Source organism: Mobula hypostoma, chromosome 12, assembly GCF_963921235.1.
Source record: "Mobula hypostoma chromosome 12, sMobHyp1.1, whole genome shotgun sequence".
In the NCBI taxonomy this organism is placed as follows: domain Eukaryota; kingdom Metazoa; phylum Chordata; class Chondrichthyes; order Myliobatiformes; family Myliobatidae; genus Mobula; species Mobula hypostoma.
Genome location: NC_086108.1, coordinates 55,066,183 through 55,090,066, shown reverse-complemented (window position 1 = coordinate 55,090,066; position 23,884 = coordinate 55,066,183). Strand labels below are relative to the sequence as shown.

Here is a 23,884-nt window from a genome sequence, read left to right as displayed (position 1 = left end):
GAAAGGGTTATCATATGAGGAACGTTTGATGGCTCTGGTCTGAAGGATGGGGTGGGGGGGGGTGTTCTCATTGAAACCTTTCGAACGTTGAAAGACCTAGATGAAGTAGATGTGGAAAGGATGTTTCCCATGGTGGGAGAGTCCAGGACAAGAGGGCACAGCCTCAGGATACAGGGGCACACATTCAAAACAGAGATGTGAAGAAATTTCTTTAGCCAGAGGATGGTGATTTTGTGGAATTTGTTGCCACATGCAGCTGTGGAGGCCAGGTCATTGGGTGTATTTAAGGCAGAGATTGATAGATTCTTGATTGGACATGGCATCATAGGTAACAGGGAGAAGGCCAGAACCGGGGTTGAGGAGGAAAAAAAGGATCAGCCATGATTGAATGGCAGAGCAGACTCGATGGGCCAAAAGGCCTATTTTCAGCTCCCATGTCTTATGGTCTTACAGTCTAAAATCCAGAAATTTAAGGAACTAGACCAATATGTAGTGTTCCAAAGTCAACTGCTCACCAGTCTTCACCATTGGAGATGCTAAACACAGAGATATTTGGGAGCAATGTCAATTCTTCCCCTCCGCACTTCTTTTCGAAGAGTATTGTATTTTCGGTGATTGTAATAAAGGACTATATATAATCCTCAGCTACTTAACACTAAATTGCAATTAATTCATGACCTATCTTCAAAGACAGTCCAAAGTACACTAGACACAATATTCATCGCCCGTCATTGGTAGTACTCCCACCTCTGAGAAGTACCCAAGGAATTAAATGGCATACACCTCCCTGCCCCCTCGACTGGACTGAATAGATCTTACATTTTTATTTCACAAAGAAGTAGAGTCTTCCAGTGACCTGGCTAATACTGCATTCTCAGTCAATATCAGCGAAACAAATTATCTGCTTGTATCAGATTATCTTTAGGGGGAACCTGCTGAGTGTATTTTGACTCTCAGTTAACCATAGTGACTACATTTCAAAAGTAAATCATCAGTTCCAGAACACAGGAGAACATATGGGGAATAGGAAAGGTGTGCTATAAATATGATTCAATTGATATTAATCACTTGGAAAGAAAAATTACAAAGTGTGCAAAATATTTGATCTAATTTGATATTAATATCTCAGCTGAGAATACACTGAACCTGTTTACTCAGTGCTTATTTAATATGATTCCCTCAACCAGATTTTTATTGATTCGGTGTTTGATATGGTACTTTTAAAAGGCCTTAACTCAACAATAAATTATTTTAATTACAATTATCCAGTACACAGAACATTAATCTCAGTATCCCACTCATTTGTGTAACATTGTTTATTATCCTACATTCAGTGCAAAAAAAATTTGCTCATTTCTACACAAACACTCTCGAATATCTATTACTCTAATTGTTCACTCAACATCAGAATCAGAATCAGGGTTATTATCACTGGCATGTGACATAAAATTTGTTAATTTAGCAGCAGCAGTTCAATGCAATAAATAATATAGAAGAGAAAAAAATTATAATAAGCATAATAATAATAAATAAATCAATTACAGTATACTTTACACTTTATACTTTATTGTAGCCAAACAATTGATACTAGAACATACAATCATCACAGCGATATTTGATTCTGTGCTTCCCACTCCCTGGATTACAAATATTAAATATTAAAGATATTAAAATAGTTAAAATTAGTAAATATCAAAAATTTAAATTATAAATCATAAATAGAAAATAGAAAATTGGGAAGTAAGGTAGTGCAAAAAAACTGAGAGGCAGGTCCGGATATTTGGAGGGTACGGCCCAGATCCGGGTCAGGATCCGTTCAGCAGTCTTATCACAGTTGGAAAGAGGCTGTTCCCAAATCTGGCTGTACGAGTCTTCAAGCCCCTGAACCTTCTTCCGGAGGGAAGAGGGACGAAAAGTCTGTTGGCTGGGTGGGTCGTGTCCTTGATTATCCTGGCAGCACTGCTCCGACAGCATACGGTGTAAAGTGAGTCCACGGACGGAAGATTGGTTTGTGTGATGTGCTGGGCTGTGTTCACGATCTTCTGCAGCTTCTTTTGGTCTTGGACAGGACAACTTCCAGACCAGGTTGTGATGCACCCCAGAAGAAAGCTTTCTACGGTGCATCTATAAAAATTAGTGAGGGTTTTAGGGGACAGGCCAAATTTCTTTAGTTTTCTCAGGAAGTAAAGGCGCTGGTGGGCCTTCTTGGCAGTGAACTCTGCTTGGTTGGACCAAGTCAGGTCATTTGTGATATTGACCCCGAGGAACTTAAAGCTTTTTACCTTTTCCACTTGCGCACCACCGATGTAAATTGGGTCGTGCGGTCCGCTACTCCTTCTGAAGTCAACAACCAATTCCTTCGTCTTGCTGACGTTGAGGGATAGGTTATTGTCTTCGCACCGTGCCACCAGGTTCTTAATTTCCTCTCTGTACTCGAACTCATCATTACCCGAGATACGGCCTACAATTGTTGTGTCATCAGCAAACTTATATATTGAGTTTGATGGAAACTTGGCTACATAATCAAGGGTGTACAGAGATTACAGCAGGGGGTTGAGCGCACAGCCTTGTGGGGCACCGGTGCTCAGAGTGATTGTAGAGGAGAGCTTGTCCCCTATTTTTACAGCTTGGGTCCTGTCTGTGAGGAAGTTGAAGATCCAGCTGCAGATCTGAGTGCTAAGACCCAGGTTCCGGAGCTTAGGAATCAGTTTATTTGGAACGATGATATTAAAGGCAGAGCTGTAGTCAATGAAAAGGAGCCTTACATATGCGTCTTTATTCTCCAGGTGTTCTAAGGAGGAACGTAGGGCCAGAGAGATGGCAACTGCTGTTGATCTGTTGCTCCGGTAGGCGAATTGCAAAGCGTCAAGGTTGACCGGTAGGCTGTGGTTGATGTGTGCCATAACCAATCTCTCGAAGCACTTCATAGCAATTGATGTCGGAGCCACAGGTCGATAGTCATTCAGGCATACCACCTTGCTCTTCTTCGGCACTGGGATTATCGTTGCCTTCTTAAAACATGAGGGGATCTTAGACTGAAGCAAGGAGCGGTTGAAGATGTCAGCAAACACTCCAGCTCGCTCGCTTGCACAGACCCAGAGAACCCGTCCTGGGACGCAATCTGGGCCCATCGCCTTCCTTGGATTTATCTCCAGGAAGGCCCTTCTAACGTCCTCCTCGGTGACGATGAATCTCGATGCCACCAGGTCCGGTTCATCCGGAGGGAGCGGGACATATATTGAATAGATTAAAAATGTGCAAAAAAACAGAAATACTGTATATTTAAAAAAGTGAAGTAGTGTTCAAGGGTTCAATGTCCATTTAGGAATTGCATGGCAGAGAGAAGAAGCTGTTCCTGAATCGCTGAGTGTGTGCCTTCAGGCTTCAGTACCTCCTACCTGATGGCAACAGTGAGAATAGGGCATGCCCTGGGTGCTGGGGGTCCTTAATAATGGACACTGCCGTTCTGAGACACCGCTCCCTGAAGATGTCCTGGGTACTTTATAGGCTATTGCCCAAGATGGAGCTGACTAGATTTACAGCATTCTGCAGCTTCTTTCAGTCCTGCGTAGTAGCCATACTAGACAGTGATGCAGCCTGTCAGAATGCTCTTCATGGTATAACTATAGAAGTTTTTGAGTGTATTTGTTGACATGCCAAATCTCTTCAAACTCCTAATAAAGTATAGCTGCTGTCTTGCCTTCTTTATAACTGCAACAATATGTTGGGACCAGGTTAGATCCTCAGAGATCTTGACACCCAGGAACTTGAAGCTGCTCCCTCTCTCCACTTCTGATCCCTCTCTTGAGGATTGGTACGTCTTCCTTCGTCTTACCTTTCCTGAAGTCCACAATCAGCTCTTTTGTCTTACTGATGTTGAGTGCCAGGTTGTTGCTGCTGCACCATTCCACTAGTTGGCATATCTCACTCTAATACGCCCTCTCGTCACCACCTGAGATTCTACCAACAATGTTTGTATCGTCAGCAGATTTATAGATGGTATTCTAACTATGCCTAGCCACACAGTTATGTGTATCTAGTAGTGGGCTAAGCACACACTCCTGAGGTGCACCCCTGTTGATCATCAGCGAGGAGATGTTATCACCGATCCTCACAGGTTCTGGTCTTCCGGTTAGGAAATCTCTGTAGTCAAACTTGTATGTTCGTTATTGACAAATTCACAACAAGTGAAGGAACAAGGGAATTTAAAAACTCACCTTTTTAAAGTTAATTCCTTGAGCCCACGAGCATTTGTTAGGATTAGGAACTTCTTTCCAGACAAGACTTCTTATTCTAATGGTAAAGAATGTTACTTATTAATTCATTGCATTTCTGAAACAGTTTCATTTAAATGTTTTATTGCAGAGCAAGCACGCACATAATTTCATCTCTCTGCTGAATAGTACTTCCAGCTGATCTTCAGTTATGTGTACTGTGGTGATTTTTAGCCTTGTGTTTAAGAAAATGCTGGATGCTTTCATCTCAATTATGAATCTGAAAGCAAGTTAATTCAATAATGAAATAATGACAGGCCTTGATGCAACGTAGTGGCTCCTCACAATTGTAGAAATATGCTTTGAAATTCCTACTAAAGCCTGCCTTGAACCCAAATAAACCAGGTATTAATGGGTAAGTAATAAAGCGAACTTGGAGATCAGTCAAAGAAGCAAATGAGTAGCCGCAATAAAGGTGAAGAAACACAAAAATATACAGGGCTATACATCCGAGAAAAAAAACTGAACAAGACCAACAAAAAATACTCTTGATCCATTATTTTAATCACCTGAAATATTCTTTAAGTTATAGGAAAGTATCAACTAAAATTATAATGACAATACTCTTCTGCACGGCTATTGGTCTAACCTGTACTATCTCAGTGCACTGTTGTAATGAATTATCTGAACAATTGTATGCAAGACAGGTTTTTCACTGTACCTCACTACATGTGACAATAATAAAACAATTCACCAATAAAGAAACTTTTTAAAATACCGCAAAATTACTGGATGTCTAATGTACTGAAATGAGAACTTTCATTAACTAGATGAAATTATTGATCTATTGCTGTAAAATTAAAGATATGAAATCAAAAACCTAAACTTTATTTGGTAGAAACATTCTATCAGAAGGGATTTATTGAAATGATTCAGTACCATATTAACCATACACGTGATAATTACTTTGTTTAATTCAAGCAATCTACAAACAAATGGTCATTAATGCAAAATAATGTTAGCAGTTGTAGACCAAAAAAAAAAATCTTAGGCAATAATGAGGAAATACTTCGCTGGAGAACATGAGTACCTTCCTGGCATCAGTGGGAATAACAAATTGCTTTCTTTTGGACAAACATTAAAATGTTCATCTGCTGAAAGTCTTCTTTGAGACACTGAAGGATATGATGTTACCGCCATTGCAGTTAATACTATGTGACATTGATTTTATGCCTTTACAGCTAACACATTTCTTTAAATATTAGGTTTAATTAATACTAATTGATTTGCTGTGTTCAGTTGTGGACACATGCCATGTTATTACTTACCAGTCCTTATAACTCAGCAAAAAAAAAATAAACCTGTTTGTCTCTTGTTATTAAATTAACTGAAAAACACTGACCATTAGTATGGAATTCACTATGCAGAACTAAAAGAAGGGTTTACTTGTAATAACCGTCTTTGGTTTTCAGGTCATCCTTATTATGTGTTCTTTATTTGGCTGGTGAAAAAAACACTTCAGTACTTGATGAAATAATTAAAAGTTGATATTAATTAATTCCATACTTATACACTATAATCTGAATGCTTAGTTGACTTCCTTTTTGTTACTATCATGATTATTTTGAAAGATAAAACTATGCAGCACAAAAACAGTCCTTCTAGCCCACTTGACTCCATGCTGACCACCGAGCGTCCATTAACAATGATCCCAAATTATCCTGCCACCAATTCCCTCAGATATCCCCAGACTCTACCACTCTCTTAAATTACAGTAGCTAACTAACCCTCTCCTTTGGGATATAGAAGGGATCCAGAGCAGACAGGGAAACCCACACAGTCAAAGGGAAAACATGCAAATTCTACACAGACATGCCCCGAGGCCAGGATTGAATCCATCATGCAGCACCTCCACCAGCTTTTTCCCTGTGCCTTTTGCATCCTTTGACAGGATCGACTATACCAACCTCCCCAAATATACCTTTTCACCTGCCAGGCTAAACCACACATCCGGTCCTATCCTTATTTATCCAGTTGCAGCCAGAGAATCAACTGCAAGGATTTTTTTTCTGTTCTGACATTTATCTCCAATGCCCTCCAAGGATTCTCATCTACCTGATATCGTTGGAAATATGATCTAAAAGGCAAGCATTACTTTCTTGTCACCTTTGCTCTCCACAACAGAACCAATTTTGGGACCAAATTCTCACTTTCCTTGTGATCACACGGCCTTTCAATTTGCTAGGTTTGAATTTATCAAATACCTTGTCTTTCAAGAATCTGTCACAACTCAACCTCGTTGCTAACTCCCTTCATTATTCTATCAACTCTGACATGTCCAACAGCATTAAAGGATGAGGAAAAATCTCCTAGCTACTCCCTAGAAAATTAGGAGGTTAAAGTCTTTGTGGCCCCTTTACTCGATTATTCCTGTCACCAGCACGGTAGTTTGCAAAATCTGACCTTGAGAGGATCTTTGAACCGTGTAACTGAACATTACAAAGTCCAACAGCTTTCAGCCCTGCATCATTACCAGGCTCTGCTCTTGCCTTAGCTGCTGAAATTCTCTCCTTTGCCTCTTTAAAACTCAGCTTGGCTTTCCTACATGTTCCTGACCAGCCTCTCAGTTTGCATTTTAACTTCTAATCCAAGATTCCTGTGCTCTTTGAGGCTTAAGTGGTACCTTTGTTATAACTCTCAACCTTATTTTAAATTACTTCATATCTCAGTCATCTCTACCTCTCTCATTCCCTCCAGGTCTACAACATTTGTTCACATTCTCAAATTCTACTAATGCATATCACCAAGTTCACAGGCATTCGCAGACCTGAATCTCTAAAATACTTTCCAACCCCTCACTTCCACTTTCCTCCATGAAGAAGCCTATCCGAACACCTATCACAAGTGCATCTAATGTATCCCAGACTCTTAAAAGTAGAGCAAATAGCAGCGACTCTGACCATTTAACAAATCTCTAGCCAGAGGCATGCCGCCAAATGACTGGAAAACTGTTAATGTCATACAGCTGTTAAAACATAAAAATGATAGAATGAGAAATCATAGCCTGTCAGGCTGACATCTGTAGAAAGAAAATTATTGGAAGAAGTCTTTGGGTCAAATTGTTCATAATGTGTCATTTTGACCTCAAAATAAACTTTGTACACATAAGTATACCATAAGTAGAATGACTCAAGCATCTTCTGGTTTGGCCTGTGCCTGAGTTTACGACTGTTATTTTCCATAGCATCTTTGGCACATTATTTGGAAAAACACTAGTTCATCAAGAACAGTCAGTATAGACTTGAGAAAAAGTTATGGCTGAATAACAATTGTTTTTTTTTTGAGAAGTTCACAATAGGTGATGATTAGACCATAGGATTCCAAGGAAAGTGGCAAGATGAATTCAAAGTGAACTCAAGTGGCGGAGAGCAAAGTGTATAGCTCAGTGAGAGTTTTCGCAACAGGTAAGTATAGAGATGTTAGGGTATTGAAACACCAAATCTGTTTTTCTATCAATGATTCAGATTAAATGTTGAATCATGGATAGAAGGGTATGATGATACCAACATTAGGAGTGTTGGAGCTGTAGATTGCAGAAAGACAGTAATAGATAAGTAACAGAATAGATAAACGTCATAATCAGGTTTATTCTCACTGACAAAGGTTGTTAGTGGCATCGGTACAGTTCACAACGTTTGAAAATGACTAAAAGTTAAAATAAATACTGCAAAAGAGGGATAGTGAGGTGGCGTTCATGAACTATTCAGAAATTTGAAAAGGACTGCAAATGGAATTCAGCCCTGGGAAGTGAGGCAATATGTTTGGAAAAGGCAAGCAAGGTATTTGAATGCATAATAGAGTACAAAGAGTAGAGGAACAGAGGGGTTTGGATTGCACACTCACAACTTCCTTAAGATAATAGGTCAGGTACATGTGATAGATAGGAAGCCATTAGTATCTGAAATATAGAATAAAAGAGCAAATTGAGTATAATGTGGGAGGGTTGGGAAGGTAATGGTGTACATTTGGTCAAGAAAACTAAGAAAGCATGTTATCTTACTGGTGAGAGATTACCGAGTTTTATGATGCCAAGGGAAGGGGATGTCCTGCTACAGGAATAGGGAGTAATTGGAAAGGTAATAATGGTATTGTCCATTGGTTGAAAACCTGAATACAAAGGTAAGAATGTTATCCATAATGCAGGGCATTGACAAGACAATATATCTGGAATATTAAGTATAGTTTTGGTTTCCTTATTTAAGGAAATGATATTAATGCACTCAATACCTCCTTGTGAAATTGTATACTCGACTTCCTCACTTGCAGACCCATTTAGTTCGGATTGACAATAACACTTCCTCTACGATCTCCATCAGCAGAGGTGCACCACAGGGTCACGTGCTTAGCCTCTGCTCTACTTGCTTTACACTTATGACGATGTGGCTAAGCAATGCTTCAATACCACATTCCAGTTTGTTGATGACACCACTGTTGTGGGCCAAATCAAAGTTGCTGATGAATCAGCATACTGCAGGGAGACTGAAATTCTGGCTGAGTGGTGTCATAATACCAGCTGGATCTTCAACTTCCTCACAGACAGGACCCAGGCTGTAAAAATAGGGGACAAGCTCTCCTCGACAATCACTCTGAGGACTGGCGCCCCACAAGGCTGTGTACTCAGCCCCCTGCTGTACTCACTGTACACCTGTGATTGTGTAGCCAAGTTTCCATCGAACTCAATATATAAGTTTGCTGATGACACCACAATTGTAGGCCGTATCTCGGGTAATGATGAGTTTGAGTACAGAGAGGAAATAAAGAACCTGGTGGCACGGTGCGAAGACAATAACCTATCCCTCAACGTCAGCAAGACGAAGGAATTGGTTGTTGACTTCCAGGAGTCGCAGACCACACAAACCCATTTAAATTGGTGGTGTGCAAGTGGAACAGGTCAAAAGCTTTAAGTTCCTCAGGGTCAATATCACAAATGACCTGACTTGGTCCAACCAAGCAGAGTCTACTGCCAAGAAGGCCCACCAGCTCCTTTACTTCCTGAGAAAGCTAAAGAAATTTGGCCTGTCCCCTAAAACCCTCACTAATTTTTATAGATGCACCATAGAAAGCATTCTTCTAGGGTGCATCACAACCTGGTATGGAAGTTGCTCTGTCCAAGACCGAAAGAAGCTGCAGAAGATCGTGAACACAGCCCAGCGCATCACACAAACCAATCTTCCATCCTTGGACTCACTTTACACTGCACGCTGTGGAGCAGTGCTGTCAGGATAATCAAGGACACGACCCACCCAGCCAACAGACTTTTCGTCCCTCTTCCCTCCGGGAGAAGGCTCAGGAGCTTGAAGACTCGTACAGCCAGATTTGGGAACAGCTTCTTTCCAACTGTGATAAGACTGCTGAACGGATCCTGACCCGGACCTAGGCCATACCCTCCCAATATCTGGACCTGCCTCTCGGTTTATTTTGCACCACCTTACTTCCCCTTTTCTATTTTCTATTTATGATTTATAATTTAAATGTTTAATATTTACTATCGATTTGTACTCTAGGGAGCACGAAGAACAGAATCAAATATCGCTGTGATGATTGTACGCTCTAATATCAATTGTTTGGCGACAATAAAGTATAAAGTAAAGTAATAACAACCTCTCACTCAATTTCAGCAAGACTAAGGAACTGATTATAGACTTCAGGAGTCGGAAACCAGAGGGCATGACCCAGTCCTCAGTGGAGGATCGGAAATAGAGTGGGTTAGCAACTTTAAAATCCTGGGTGTTACTATTTCAGAGGACCTGTCCTGGACCCTTCAAGCAAGTGCAATTGTGAAGAAAACATAGCTGCCACTCGGCTTCCTCAGGAGTTTGCGAAGATTCAACATGACATCTAAAATTTTGACAGATCTCTATAGGTATGTAGTGGGGAGTGTATTGATTGGCTGCATCACAGCCAATGACTTTGAATGGAAAACCCTATAGAAAGTTGTGGATTCGGCCCAGTCCATCACAGGTAAGCCCTCCCAACCATTCAACACATCTACGTATGTACTTTAATAATAAATTTACTTTGAAGTTTAAAGTAGTTCTGAGAAGGTTTATTAGTGTAATGTTTAGAATCAGTATCCAGAATCAGGTTTAACATCACAGGCATATGTCATGAAATTTTGTTGTTTTTTGTGGCAACAGTACATTGCAATACATAAGCAACACGCATAAAAGTTGCTGGTGAACGCAGCAGGCCAGGCAGCATCTCTAGGAAGAGGTACAGTTGAAATTTCGGGCCGAGACTCTTCGTCAGGACTAACTAAAAGAAGAACTAGTAAGAGATTTGAAAGTGGGAGGGGGAGGGGCAGATCCAAAATGATAGGAGAAGACAGGAGAGGGAGGGATGGAGCCAAGAGCTGGACAGTTGATTGGCAAAAGGGATATGAGAGGAGCATGGGATAGGAGGCCCAGGGAGAAGGAAAAGAGGGAGTGGGGGAAGCCCAGAGGATGGGCAAGGGGTATAGTGAGAGGGACAGAGGGAGAAAAAGGAGAGAGAGAGAATGAATGTGTGTATATAAATAAATAAATAACGGATGAGGTACGAGGGGAGACGGGGCATCTTACTAGCTCTTCTTTCAGTTAGTCCTGATGAAGGGTCTCGGCCCAAAACGTCGGCTGTACCTCTTCCTAGAGATGCTGCCTGGCCTGCTGCGTTCACCAGCAAATTTTATGTGTGTTGCTTGAAATTCCAGCATCTGCAGATTTCCTCGTGTTTACAATACATAATATTTTTATACTGTACATAAAAATAAATTTAAAAAGCTGTGCAAAAAAGAGAGCAAAAAATAGTGAGGTTGTATTCATTGTCCATTCAGAAATCTGATGGCAAAGGGGAAAAAGTTGCTCCTGAAACAATAAGCATATACTTCAGGCTCCTGTACCTCCTCCTTGATGATAACAATAAGAAGAGAGCATGCCCTGGGTGATGGGGGTCCTAAATGATGGATGTCACTTTCTTGAGGCATTGCCGTTTGCAGGTGTACTCGATGCTGGGGAGGCTAGTGCCCATGATGGACATGGGTGAGTTTACACATTTCTGTAGTTTTCTCCGATCCTTTAGAACAGTCAAGTTGCCTTTTAAGGAAAGGATGGACAGGCTAGGCTAATGAGAGGGGCATGATAGCATCCGGGCAGCACCTAATTAATTAACTCGTTTTTTTTTGGCTTCTTTCTTAAAGATGTGCTGGGTGCATTCTGGCTACCACTGCACCACTGCATTCTTCATAGCAATGTATCGGTCCGCGGCCCGGAGGTTGGGGACCACTGCCCCATAAGACTTGATATGGTGAACGTGGAAGGATGTTTTTTTTCCCATGTGAGAGAATTTAGAACTAGGGGTTGTTGTTTAACAATAAAGACTCACTCATTTAGGACAGAGAAGAAGTGTTCTTTTTCCCCTCAGAGGATTATGAATCTTTAGAATTCTCGTAAAGGAAGTAAAGCCAATCATCGGGTATTTTTAAGGCAGAAGTAGATGGATGCATGAAAGGCAGGAAAGTGAAAGGTTATTGCACATTCATGGATAGAGAATTGAGATCAGTCTCGATGTTATTAAATCAGACTGCAGGGTTCAAGAGCCAAAAGGCCTCCTCTTGCTCCCGATGCATACAAGTGTTTGTGCACAAGAGTACAATTCTGGTTACGAAACTTTAGCAAGGATATACTGGCTGGATTCACCAGGATGTTACCTTGGTTATGAGAAGGGGGTCACGTAAACTGGAACATTGTTGATCAACTCAATGCTTTAGGATTTTGAAAAGAATTGTTAGTGCAGATGGAAGAGAACATTTCTCAGTGGATAAGGGTATAGAAAGCACAGGCTCATACATGAAAATCAGAGACACACCTTTTAGGAGGGAAATTAAGCAAGGGGTGTTGGAAGTGATCAGCTGTTTTGCACAGAAAGTCATTGATGCTAGCTCAGTAATTTTAAATCTGAACTTAATAGGATTTTTGTTAATCTAGGAATACAAAGTGATGGTAACTATCATGGGTGTAACCCTCACTGCCATCAAGGACATTTTCAAGAGATGGTGCCTGAAGAAGGAGGCACACGTTATTAGTGACACTCACCATCCAGGACCTGCTCTCTTCCCAGGGAGGAAATACATGAACCTGAAGACTCATGTGCATCGATTCAGGAACAGCATCTTCCCCTCCGCCATCACATTTCTGAACAGTCCATGAAACCCATGAACAGTACTTCACTATTCCTTTTTTTTAATATACTATTCATGTAATTTATAGTATTTTTTTTATCTTTGCACTGTACTTCTGCCACTACACAACAAATTTCATCACAAAGCCAGTGATAATACATCAGATTCTCAATTCTGATGGAGTTTAGACCATGATTCAGATTAGTCTTAATTTTATTGAATTCATTGGAACAGCTACAAAGCTCCAAGTACATATATGTCACCATATACCACACTGAGATTCATTTTCTCACAAGCATACACAGTAAATCCAAGAAACACAATCGAATCAATGAAAATCCACAGAATGGACAAACAACCAGTCTGCAAAAGACAACAAACTGCAAATACAAAAAGAAAGAAATAATAATAATAAATAAATAAGCAAGCAATAAGTATCGAGAAAATGATATAAGGAGTCCTTGAAAGTGAGTCCAGATGTTGTGGGAACAGTTCAGTGATGGGGCAAGTGAAGTTGAGTGAAGTTATTACCTCTGGCACAAGAGCCTGAGAACTGAGGGATAATAACTGTTGCTGGAACTAGTGAGGTGGGTCCTGAGGTTCCTGTTCCTCCAACAGCAAGAAGAGAGCGTGGCCTGGATGGCGGGGTTCCTGGATGATGGATGCTGCTTTCCTGCGACAGTGCTCCTTGTAGATGTGCTCAGTGTTGGGGAGGAATTTCCTCATGATGGACTGGACCATATCCACTACTTTTTATAGGATTTTCCATTCAAGGGCATTGGTGTTTCCATACTGGGCCGTGACGCAATATAGCCAATATACTTTTCACCATCCATCTACCGAAGTTTGTCAAAGTTTTAGATGTTGTACTGAATGCCTGCAAACTTCTAAGGAAGTAGAGGCACTTCTATGCTTTTATTGCAATGGCACTTATGTGCTGGACCAAGGACAGATCCTCTGAAATGATAATTCCAAGCCATTTAAAATCGTTGACTCTCTCCACCTTTGATTCCTAATGAGAAGTAGTTCATGGACCTCTAGTTTCCTCCTCCTGAAGTCAATAATCAGCTCCTTGATCTTGCTGACATTGAGTGAGAGGTTGTTTTGGCATCACTCAGAAAGATTGTCAATCTCCCTCTTACATGCTAATTTGTCATAACCTTTATTTCATCAGCTTTGTCACCAGCAAACTTAAATAGTTTTTAATAGCTCTGAAGTGATATTGTATTTGTTAAATAGGGGCCGTGCACAATCCTGATTTGATGGAGACAGACGTGAGAAGCATGGAGGAACATCTGGAGAAGCTTCTGAAATGCCCGCTTCACTGCTGCTGCTACTGTGCGATTGAGAATCTCCGGAGGGGAAGGCCCCAAATCCTCGGCTTTACCTATTGTCTGTTGCCGGGGCTGGAGTCGAAGCGCTCAGCAGAGATGGTGCTCGGTGCTTGGTGTCGGAGGGCTGGTCGGAGGCTCGAAGTTTTCGGACAGACTCAAGAGTCGGCTGTGGTCAGGTGCTTCCGGGGTGCTGCATCGGCAAGTTTGCAGCACTGGAAGCTCATGGCAGGGAGAGTTTCTCCTTTCTACCGTCTGCGTGAGATGATGGGACTTTCAAGAGACTTTGACACTTTTTTTTACCGTGCCCATGGTCTGCTCTTCATCAAATTAGAGTATTGCTTTGCACTGTTGTAACTATATGTTATAATTATGTGGTTTTTGTCAGTTTTTTTTAGTCTTGGTTTGTCTTGTGTTTCTGTGATATCATTCTGGAGGAACATTGTATCATTTTTTAATGCATGTGTTACTAAATGACAATAAAAGAAGACTGCGTGTCCTCATAATCTAAAAAAAATGGCATTGGAGCTGTGCTTAGCCTAACAATCATAAGTATGAACTAAGTAAAGTGGGGCTAAAGCACACAGCTTTGTGGTGCCCCCGTGCTAATGGAGATTTTGGAGGAGAATTTTTTGCCAATCTGCATTGACTTGGATCTGCAAGTGAAGATATCGAGGATCCAATTGCACAGGGAGATATTGAGGCAAAAGTCTTGAAGCTTATTGATTTGTTTTGAGGGGATGATAGTATTGAATGCCGAGCTGTAGTCAATAAAGAGCATCCTGATGTTGTCCAAATGTTCCAGGACTGAGTAAAGAGCCAATGAAATGGCATCTGCTGTGGATCTGTTGTGACAGTAGGCAGAGGGTGCTGGAATGATCCAGTCCTTCTGAGTACAGGACGTTCCCGATACAGTAAAACTTGTGCTTTTAATTACATTTTGCATGACATTTTTCTGCTGTTTTCTCAATAATATTTGTTCTCAGAACGTGAGCAACAGAAGGAAGCCCTACCTTTATTGTGTGGTCTGTTTTGGCCTGTGATTGTGAGAGTACAATTAACTGCTCATTCTGCTACCTTGTCATACTCACTGCACAACTGCAAACTGCAGATGTATTTAAAAGCCTCATTTTCAAGTTAAATTAATAATGATTTTGTTTTAATTGCTGCAAAACTCCAATCTCCAAACCCATTTCTGAGCTTTACTTCAAACGTACTATTTGAAAAATTAAGAATTTGTCAGCATGGTGACTCAGATCATCTCTGAAGCATTCTTTAAATCACATTGGGAAAAGAAACAACTTTAGCAAGTCATTCTGATGAGTTTTAACATTCCTAAATCTAATAGATATGAAAACATACCTTTGCTTGGATATCAAAAAGATTCCAATCAATAAAACCGAGGATAAAAATACGAGTGGTAGAATGACATTCTGCATTCCGTCATTGTTGGCTCGTGTCACTTCTCCTGAAAGAAAAAATAGGATTTCTGGTGTCATTTTTTAAACTGTTACAGAAAGGTCTATACAAATGCACTCATAGCATGAGTAATATAGTGGGCTGTCGTTATTAAATGAAAATAGGTGTTTTTTTTTCTATTGTTTGGCTGGGTAAGTGCTACCTTGTTCTTCAGAGCTTAAGGTTTACGGTTCAGTCTCGAGTGTGCATTGGAGGTAATCTGATAGCTGAAGAAGGCAGCTGAGTGCACCAACTCACATCAGTGTCCATTATTAATGATCAGCTTCTGTTTCTAGTTTCTGATCCTGTGACCAAATAAGGAAAAAGCTGTGCTGTGGTGTGACACAATGCCAAATTTACGTCCCACACAAGCAATGTGAGGTGTCCATGAACACTACCTCACTATCTCTCTTTTGCACTACTGCATTTCATCTTTATTGTAATTTTCAGTAATTTCATGTCTTTCACTGTACGGCTGCCACAAAAGAACTTCCATTCCATTTGTCAGTGATAATAAGCCCGATTCTGATTCAGAAGGTTGCTGAATTCTGTTCAAGTCACAGTAAACCAGTGACTTAAGAAGAAAAAAAAAGATCTTTCTAGAAAGACCTCGTATTATTGCTGAATAGAGGAGTTACATCAGGTTCAAGCAACATTTAAAGAACATTAGCAGCTAATGCAAAGCTATAGACTACATAATACCATGCTATGAGTCATAAGGGCACATCATATTGTCACAAAAAGGAATATATATTCACAGGATGAATCATGTCACTAATGCTTACAATGTTACATGCTCTTCTCTCCTGCACTTAAGACATGAATGGCTTCAAGGGATTGCACCTAATTACAACCCTGGGCATTCTGAGCCTAGATGTCTCCCATAAAGTCACCTCCTGCCTTTCAAATGCAGTTGATATGCAGCCTAATCCCTTTGGAACTGGTGTGGTCCTGGCTGTCCATTAAAATCACTTGAATCAACCGTGTGACTCGGCCACAAAGACTATCTCTGTGGGCTCGTTTCCAGCCTGCAACTCAGAATCATATTCTAAGAAAGCTTTCCTATATCTTTCAGTGCTATCTTCACACCTGATGGGCTGCTTAGTCCTGGATAAAGATGAGGTTTGTGAGTGTTGTTATCACCATGCCTGTCTAAATAAGTGGAGAGTTTCTATCACATTCATGATGTCCTTCCCAGATGGTGGGCTTGTTTTGGGTATTAGGAGGTGAGACCCTAAGACCATAAGACACACAGTGGGAGCAGAATTAGGTAAGTCGGACCATCAAGTCTGCTCTGCCATTCAATCAAGTTTGACTATTCCCCCTCTCAACCTCGTTCTCCTGCCTTTCTCCCCACAACCTTGAACGTGCTTACTAATCAAAAATCATGTTGGCAAATGAAATGTTGGCATTTATTTCAAGGGGAATAGAATATAAAAGCAAGGAGATAACGCTGAGGCTTTATAAAACACTAGTCAGGCTGCACTTGGAGTATTGTCAACAGTTTTGGGCCCCATATCTCAGAAAGGATGTGTTGTCGTTGGAGAGAGTCCAGAGGAGGTTCACGAGGATGATTCCAGGAATGAAGGGGTTAACATATGAGGAGCATTTGGCAGCTTTGGGCCTGTACTCACTGGAATTTAGAAGAATTTAGAAGGGGAATCTCATTGAAACCTACCAAATGTGAAATGACTAGATAAAGTGGATGTGGAGAGGATGTTTCCTCTAGTGGGGGTATCCAGAACCAGAGGGCACAGCCTCAAAATTGAGGGGCGACCATTTAGAACAGAGGTAAGGAGGAATTCTTCTTAGTCAGAGAGTAGTGAATCTGTGGAATGCTCTGCCACAGACTGCAGTGGAGGCCAAGTCTGTGGGTATATTTAAAGCAGATGTTGATAGATTCCTGATTGATCAGGGCATCAAAGGATATGGGGAGAAGGTGTATGGGGTTGAATGAGATCTCAGATCAGCCATGACAGATTGGCGGAGCAAACTTGATTGGATGAATGGCCTAATCTGCTCCTATGTCTTATGGTCTAACCCTATCTGACTCCACTTTAAATATATCCAATGACTTGGCCTCCACAACTATTTGTGGCAATGAATTTTACAGAATCACCACCCTCTGGTGAAAGAAATTCCTCCCCATCTCTGTTCTAAAGGGACATCTTTCCATTCTGAGACTGTGCCCCTGATCCTAGACTCTCACATTATTGGAAACATCTTCTCCACATCTCAGTGCCGATCACCTCACCACAGGAAGGATGTGGATACTATAGAGAGAGTGCAGAGGAGGTTTACAAGGATGTTGCCCGGAATGGAGGGTGTACCTTATGAGAATAGGTTGAGTGAACTTGGCCTTTTCTCCTTGGAGCAAAGGAGGATGACCGGTAACCTGATCGAGGTGTATAAGATGTTGAGGGCATTGATCATGTGGATAGCCAGAGGCTTCTTCCCAGGGCTGAAATGGCTAACATAAGGAGGCATAGATTTAAGGTGCTTGGAAATGGGTACTGAGGGGATGTCAGGGGTAAGTTTTTCCACACAGAGTGGTGGGTGTGTGGAATGCACTGCTGATGGCAGTGGTGGAAGCAGATACAATAGGGTCCTTTAAGAGCCTCTTAGATAGGTACATGGAGCTTAGAAAAATAGAGGGCTATGTGCTAGGGAAATTCTAGGCAGTTTCTATAGGTTACATGGTCAGCACAACATTGTGGGCTGAATGGCCTGTAAGTGCTGTAGATTTGTATGTTCTATGTTCACTCTATCCAGGCCTTTGAATGAAACCACCCCCACCCCCACCTCGCACATTATTCTGAACACCAGTGAGTGCAGGCCCAGAGCCATCAAATGCTCCTCATTCCCAGGATCATTCTCATAAACCTCCTCTGGACCCTCTCCAAAGCCTTTCTTAGATATGAGGCCAAATCTGCTCACAACATTTGCACAAGATACTCAGACTCTGTTGCTCTGGTAGCTACAGTATTTAACAGGCCAGTCCGATTCCATTTCTGGTCAAAGCAGGGCTGAGCAATAGAAATGCTATTGAAAATTAGGGATAGCTGTTTAGACTCTCTTTTTTAAGAAATGATTGTTTGTTACTTTTGTGTCATCAGTCATATCTTGTTCTTATCAGCACATGCCTGAAATGTTGTCTGAATCTTGCAGCATGCAGCAGTGGCATACATTAACATGTTTGCTTCTAATGCACCAAGACCGAGACAACATTCAGGCAATGTTTTATCATAATGACGCAGTCATGAATTGATATTGGTCCTTAATATCAAAATCTTGGGTGAAGAAAGCAACGAAGAAATAAACCTTCAGCCCAAAGGTGGAATATAGAAGAGTTGTTGGAAGGGATAGGGGGAAATTCAAAAAATAATTTCTCTGCCCCTAGTACTATGTTGCACTTGGGCACCATTTCCTCTTGGCAATTCTGGAAATATTCTAAACAAGCATGGTTAAATTAAACCACACTTAAATAAACTCAGAAATCTTACCAAGTCCTGTCAAGTTTGACTTCAGGATTACATGGATTAGATCTCCATGAGAGGCACCGAGTCTCAAACTCTGTTGATGTACAGTTGAAAATACCCTCAGTAGCCACTTTATCAGGTACACCTGTACATCTGCTCGCTAATGCAAATTTCTAATCAGCCAATCATGTAGCAGCAGCTCAATGCATTAGAGCATACAGACATGTTCAGTTGTTGTTCAGACTAAACACCAGAAAAGGAAAGAAATGTGATCTAAGTGACTTTGACTATAGAATGATTATTGGTGCCAGACAGGGTGGTTTGAGTATCCCAGAAACCGCTGATCTCTTGGGATTTTCATGCAAAACAGTCTCTAGAGTTTATAGAGAACAATGCAAAAAAAAAATCCAGAGCAGTATTTCTATGAGCAAAAATGCCTTGCTCATCAGAGAGGACAAAGGAGAATGGCCTGACTGGGTTGAAGCTGACAGGAAGGCAACAGGACTCATATAACCACATGTTACAATGATGTGCAGAAAGGCATCTCTGAATGCACAACACATCGAACCTTGAAGTGGATGGGCTACAGAAGCATTGTCCTCTTTATTAGGTACAGGAGACACGTAATAAAGTGGCCACTGAGCGTATGTGTCATTGAGTCAATAATGAAACAAAAGCAGCAGCTTAGTTATCAGAATGGGAGAAATTTTTAAAAACTGCCCATCGCCTTAAAAATTATTTATCATACCAATTCTGTATTGGACTGTAAATGAAATAAGGGCTAAGGTCTAACAATTACAATTTTGAAAACACTGGTCAAATGTTTATTGAGAGAATGAAAGAAAGGGAGGACCCACTGAACAGTAGGAGAGGGAATGAAATCAGGTCTTTACAGTGTGGATGTTGAATCAAATAATGCAAGTGCAGTAAAAGACCAGAGGATATGCTTCTTAGCTTCTGTTTGGCCTTTATATGGTAAAGGAATCCACTGGAATAAATTTGTATTATTTGGACAATGTTTGAGTACTCATATGTTCCATCATCACCTTCTCCTCCTATGCAAGTATGTGTTACCAATTAAAATACTCAGCACTAAAAAAAATTAAATAATACCTTCATTTTTAATCTTCATATAAAGGCTGCTTGGTTGTCCTTCCTTTTCAGAGAAAATTGGATATATCGTCAGTTGGTACTGAACAGATGGATAAAAATGGTCTGTAAAGATAAAACATTGCAATGGTAAGCTTAAAGCGGTGCTAATGCACAACAATTATAGTGTCATAGAGCTATAGAGAACTAGAGCACAGGAACAGGCCCTTCAGCCCATCTAGTCTCTGCCAGCCTGTTCTTCTGCTTAGTCCCATCTACCTGCACCCAGGCCATAGTGAAAATCTAGAATCAGTAGTCCCTGTTGAATAAAAGAAGTCACCCAAGCATGAGGTGAAAGCATTTCTTCTCAGATAGTAGCAAGTTTGCAGGTGGAAATTTTAACATTTTTACACAGAGGTAAACAGATACTTGACAAGAAAGGAGGGACGTGTAGGTAAAAAGGAATTCAGAGTTGAAATTCAAATTAGATCAGACATTTTGTTATTAAATGATGGGGAGGCATGAGACGCTGAGTTGCTAACTCCAGATCCTAGTTCATATTTGTATGCCCCCTTACAGCTGTTATCTTGCCTTTTAGATAGAGGTCACAGGTCCAGGAGGTACTGTTGGGGAGTCTGTGAATTTTCTGCAAGGACATGTTTCTGATAGCTGATACATTCCATCTCATCTGTAAGATAATGTTTATGTAAGTAATATGATTGATGAAGAGAATTTGGACGCCAGTCAAGTAGGCTCCTTTGTTCCATTAGTGTCAAGTTTCTATCTGAGTGTCAATGAAACCAAACTTATCAAAGCGAGAGCACTGTATTCCTGTTGCAAGGTTCTACCATATAGATGGTCGAAAATCTTTGGTGGCAGAGTGGGCACAGTGGGGACTTGGGAAGTGAGTCAGCTGGTACAGAGTTCTCAGCCTCTGATCTCCTCTTGGAATTAATGCTGTGTGTGCCTGGTCCAGTTAAATTTCTAGTCAATACTGATTCCCAAGAATTCATTTAGGGGAAATTTGAGGAGGACAATTTCAGTCAATGTCACGGTGAAGTTAATGATTTTTTTTTGATTTGTTGGAGATAGTTATTCTTGGCTGCTGTTTGGCCGTTTCTAAAATGACATCCAAGGTATTTAACATCAATTAGAATCTAAGAGCATAAAGTAAACTCTGCTCAAGTTGAAAATTTGGTTCTTCCAGATGTAGACACCTCCACAAACATAATTGCAAGTAATGACCAGATTCGTGTTAAATTGGGAAGAAGATTGAGGGTAAAGGCACAGGTGCTGTCATGAATTTGAACACAACCTGCCAAGAATGCACGTCATACAAACGGCAGACTTTATATTTAGAAGAAGCCTTCTGACCTTCTCAGAAGCTCTTCACAGCCAATTAATTTTTCCCCACCTAACTATACTAATGATAAGTAACAGGATAGCTAAATACCATTACAATAACTCCAAGAAACATCCGTTGATTTCAGTCTACATTGTCATGGGTTTAATATGGAAGAAACCATTGCTCTTCTTTAAATAGTGCCATGAATTTTTTGGCAAAAAGGCTTCTTCCAATTATAAAGTTTGCTTTTTGCATGATGTACAAAGCAGTGATTACAAAGAGCTTACTCTTTCTAGACATTTTTAATATGTGCAATACATTTTTTTTTCTCTCCTTTGGGCTAGGCACTTTTATCACAGGAGGCAAAAGAAATTCAGACCACTCCTGTTCACAGATATGTTTCTGGTATATAAACCAGTGCATAACCTGAACACATAGCCTCAGTTTTGATGTTAACATTTTGGTGAAAGCAATAACTACAGAGAAAAGGGAAGGAGGGAAAGAGGGGGCAAGAGGGAGAGGGACAGAGAGAGGAATATATATAACAGACCCCTCTGGCCCAACGAGCCCATGCTGCCCAATTAGTTCCACGTGAGTAATTAACCTACTAACTGGTATGTCTTTCGAATGTGGGAGGAAACCAGAGCACCTGGAGGATATCCACAAAGTCACAGAGAGAATGTTCAAAAGATGTACAAGCAGTGGCGGAACTGACCCCTGGGTCGCTGGCACTCAATAGCATCACTCTAGCTAAATAATAATAATAATAAATTAGTAGAAAAAAGATGGATAGCATGTAAGGCGATATTGTTACCACTCACTTTAGACTACCACTGAAATCCCTCTCCCTCTCCCTCCCCCTCGATTCTTCCCTTTTCTCTATAGTTACTGCTTTCACCAAAATGTTAACATCAAAACTGAGGCTATGTGTTCAGATTATAAACAGCTTTATATACCAGAAACATGTCAGTGAATAAGAATGGTCTGAGTTTCTTTTGCCTCCTACAATAGAAGTGCCTCGCCCATGGGAGAAAAAAAAGTAATGCACATAATAAAAATGTCTGGAAAGAGTAAGTTCTCTGTAACCACTGCTTTGGATCCATAGATATTTGTTGCCTATAGCAAAGAAGTCTTCTTGTGTACAACAACTTTAAGTTTGTTTATATTGTTATTTTATGAATTATTTGGGCTCCTGGTGTTTTAAAAACCTCACAGAGGACTACTTTATCATCTTCTGCTGCTGGTTTATAAATTGTTGCTCTTCAGTTCACTATTGTGGGAGATTCAGATTCAGCCAAGTTACCACACACACACACACACACACACACACACACACACGGGGAAAGCAGCATATATTAAGATGCATATTAGACCTTTTGGTTCATTTTGAATCAGTAACATAATGATAGATTATCCTCACTGTCAAAGAATAAAGAATTACTATTTGCAGTGGAACAATATTATGTCACTCTTGACATTTATAAATAAGCATTTACGTTTTGTTTTGCATGAAATCAAACTACTGCTATCTCACTCTTTCAGAGGATCAACAATAACTTCACATTTTCATTTATCCCTACATTCATAAACAAAGTGTTTGATGCTTATTATGCTTATTATGACTGTTTCCACTGATATGACAGTATCTAACGACAATTCCTTTTTAATTAAATTTCCTACCAAGTTGTGAGTTCTGACAAAACCACCATCCATCTATGTAGCCTTGAATGCCAAATTCTACTAACCTTTCTCCCAACTTTTCTGTTACCCAATTCTTTTATCAAGCTTTGTGTCTTGCCCACCTGTCCTTTAAAACCTTCCTGTTAGCTACGAGTTTTAATTTCTTCCTTATCAAGCCATTTTCCTGTACCTGTTACATCAGCTTCTGCAAAATGACTCATCTCTAATGATTCCAGACTAACCATAAGCTTTCCTAGATCTGTCCACCGATTACCCTACTTTCTTCGTATATGTTGGAAATGTTTAAGGATTCTTTTGTGAAAGGTGATTTACCCTCTACTTTCTATGAGGCTTCTATTTCTTTAATTTTTAAAAAGGATAAAGAGCCTACTGACTGTGCCTCATATAGACCTATTTCATTATTGAATGTCAATGCTAAGATTCTGTCAAAGATAATGGCCAATCAATTGGAGAATATTTTAAGTAAAATTATTTTTAAAGATCACACAGGCTTTATAAAGGGTCGTTATTCTTTTTCAAATGTTCGGAGACTATTTAACATTATATATTCATCCTCTTTTAAAACTCCACAATGCGTCGTCTCTTTGAATGCTGAAAAAGCGTTCGATCGAGTCGAGTGGAAATATTTATTTAATGCTTTAGAGAGATTTGGCTTTGGTGTTAGTTTTAATAATTGGATTAGAATGATATATAAAGCTCCTATTGCTACTGTTGTCACTAACAACTGTAGGTCTCCTTTTTTTCAGCTTTCATGGGGGACAAGACAAGGTTGTCCATTAAGTTCTTTGTTAGTTAATTTAATATTAGAACCCCTTGCTATTGCTCTTTGTGAAGCTAAAAATATTCATGGGATGCTTGTGAATGAGACCATTCATAAGATTTCTCTTTATGCTGATGATTTACTGGTTTATGTATCTAATCCAAAGAATCGATTCCTGCCTTGCTAAAATTATTCAATGAATTTGGAGATTTTTCAGGATATAAAATAAATTTTAGTAAAAGTGAATTGTTTCCTTTAAATGAATCTGTCTCTATATATGATAATACTCCTT

General features: G+C 40.3%; 1 protein-coding gene across 10 annotated transcripts in view; it reads right to left on the bottom strand.

The window, feature by feature from the left end:
• Positions 1 to 23,884, bottom strand: part of lepr (leptin receptor) — a 135,754-nt gene that overhangs the window by 6,232 nt on the left and 105,638 nt on the right. For all 10 annotated transcript variants that reach the window (XM_063064153.1, XM_063064148.1, XM_063064157.1 and 7 more), the window contains 3 exons: positions 19,811 to 19,912; positions 15,123 to 15,228; positions 4,218 to 4,293 (listed from right to left, as the gene is read on the bottom strand). In XM_063064153.1, the coding sequence (XP_062920223.1) occupies positions 4,218 to 4,293; positions 15,123 to 15,228; positions 19,811 to 19,912 (284 nt within the window). The remainder of the gene's footprint in view (positions 1 to 4,217; positions 4,294 to 15,122; positions 15,229 to 19,810; positions 19,913 to 23,884) is intronic.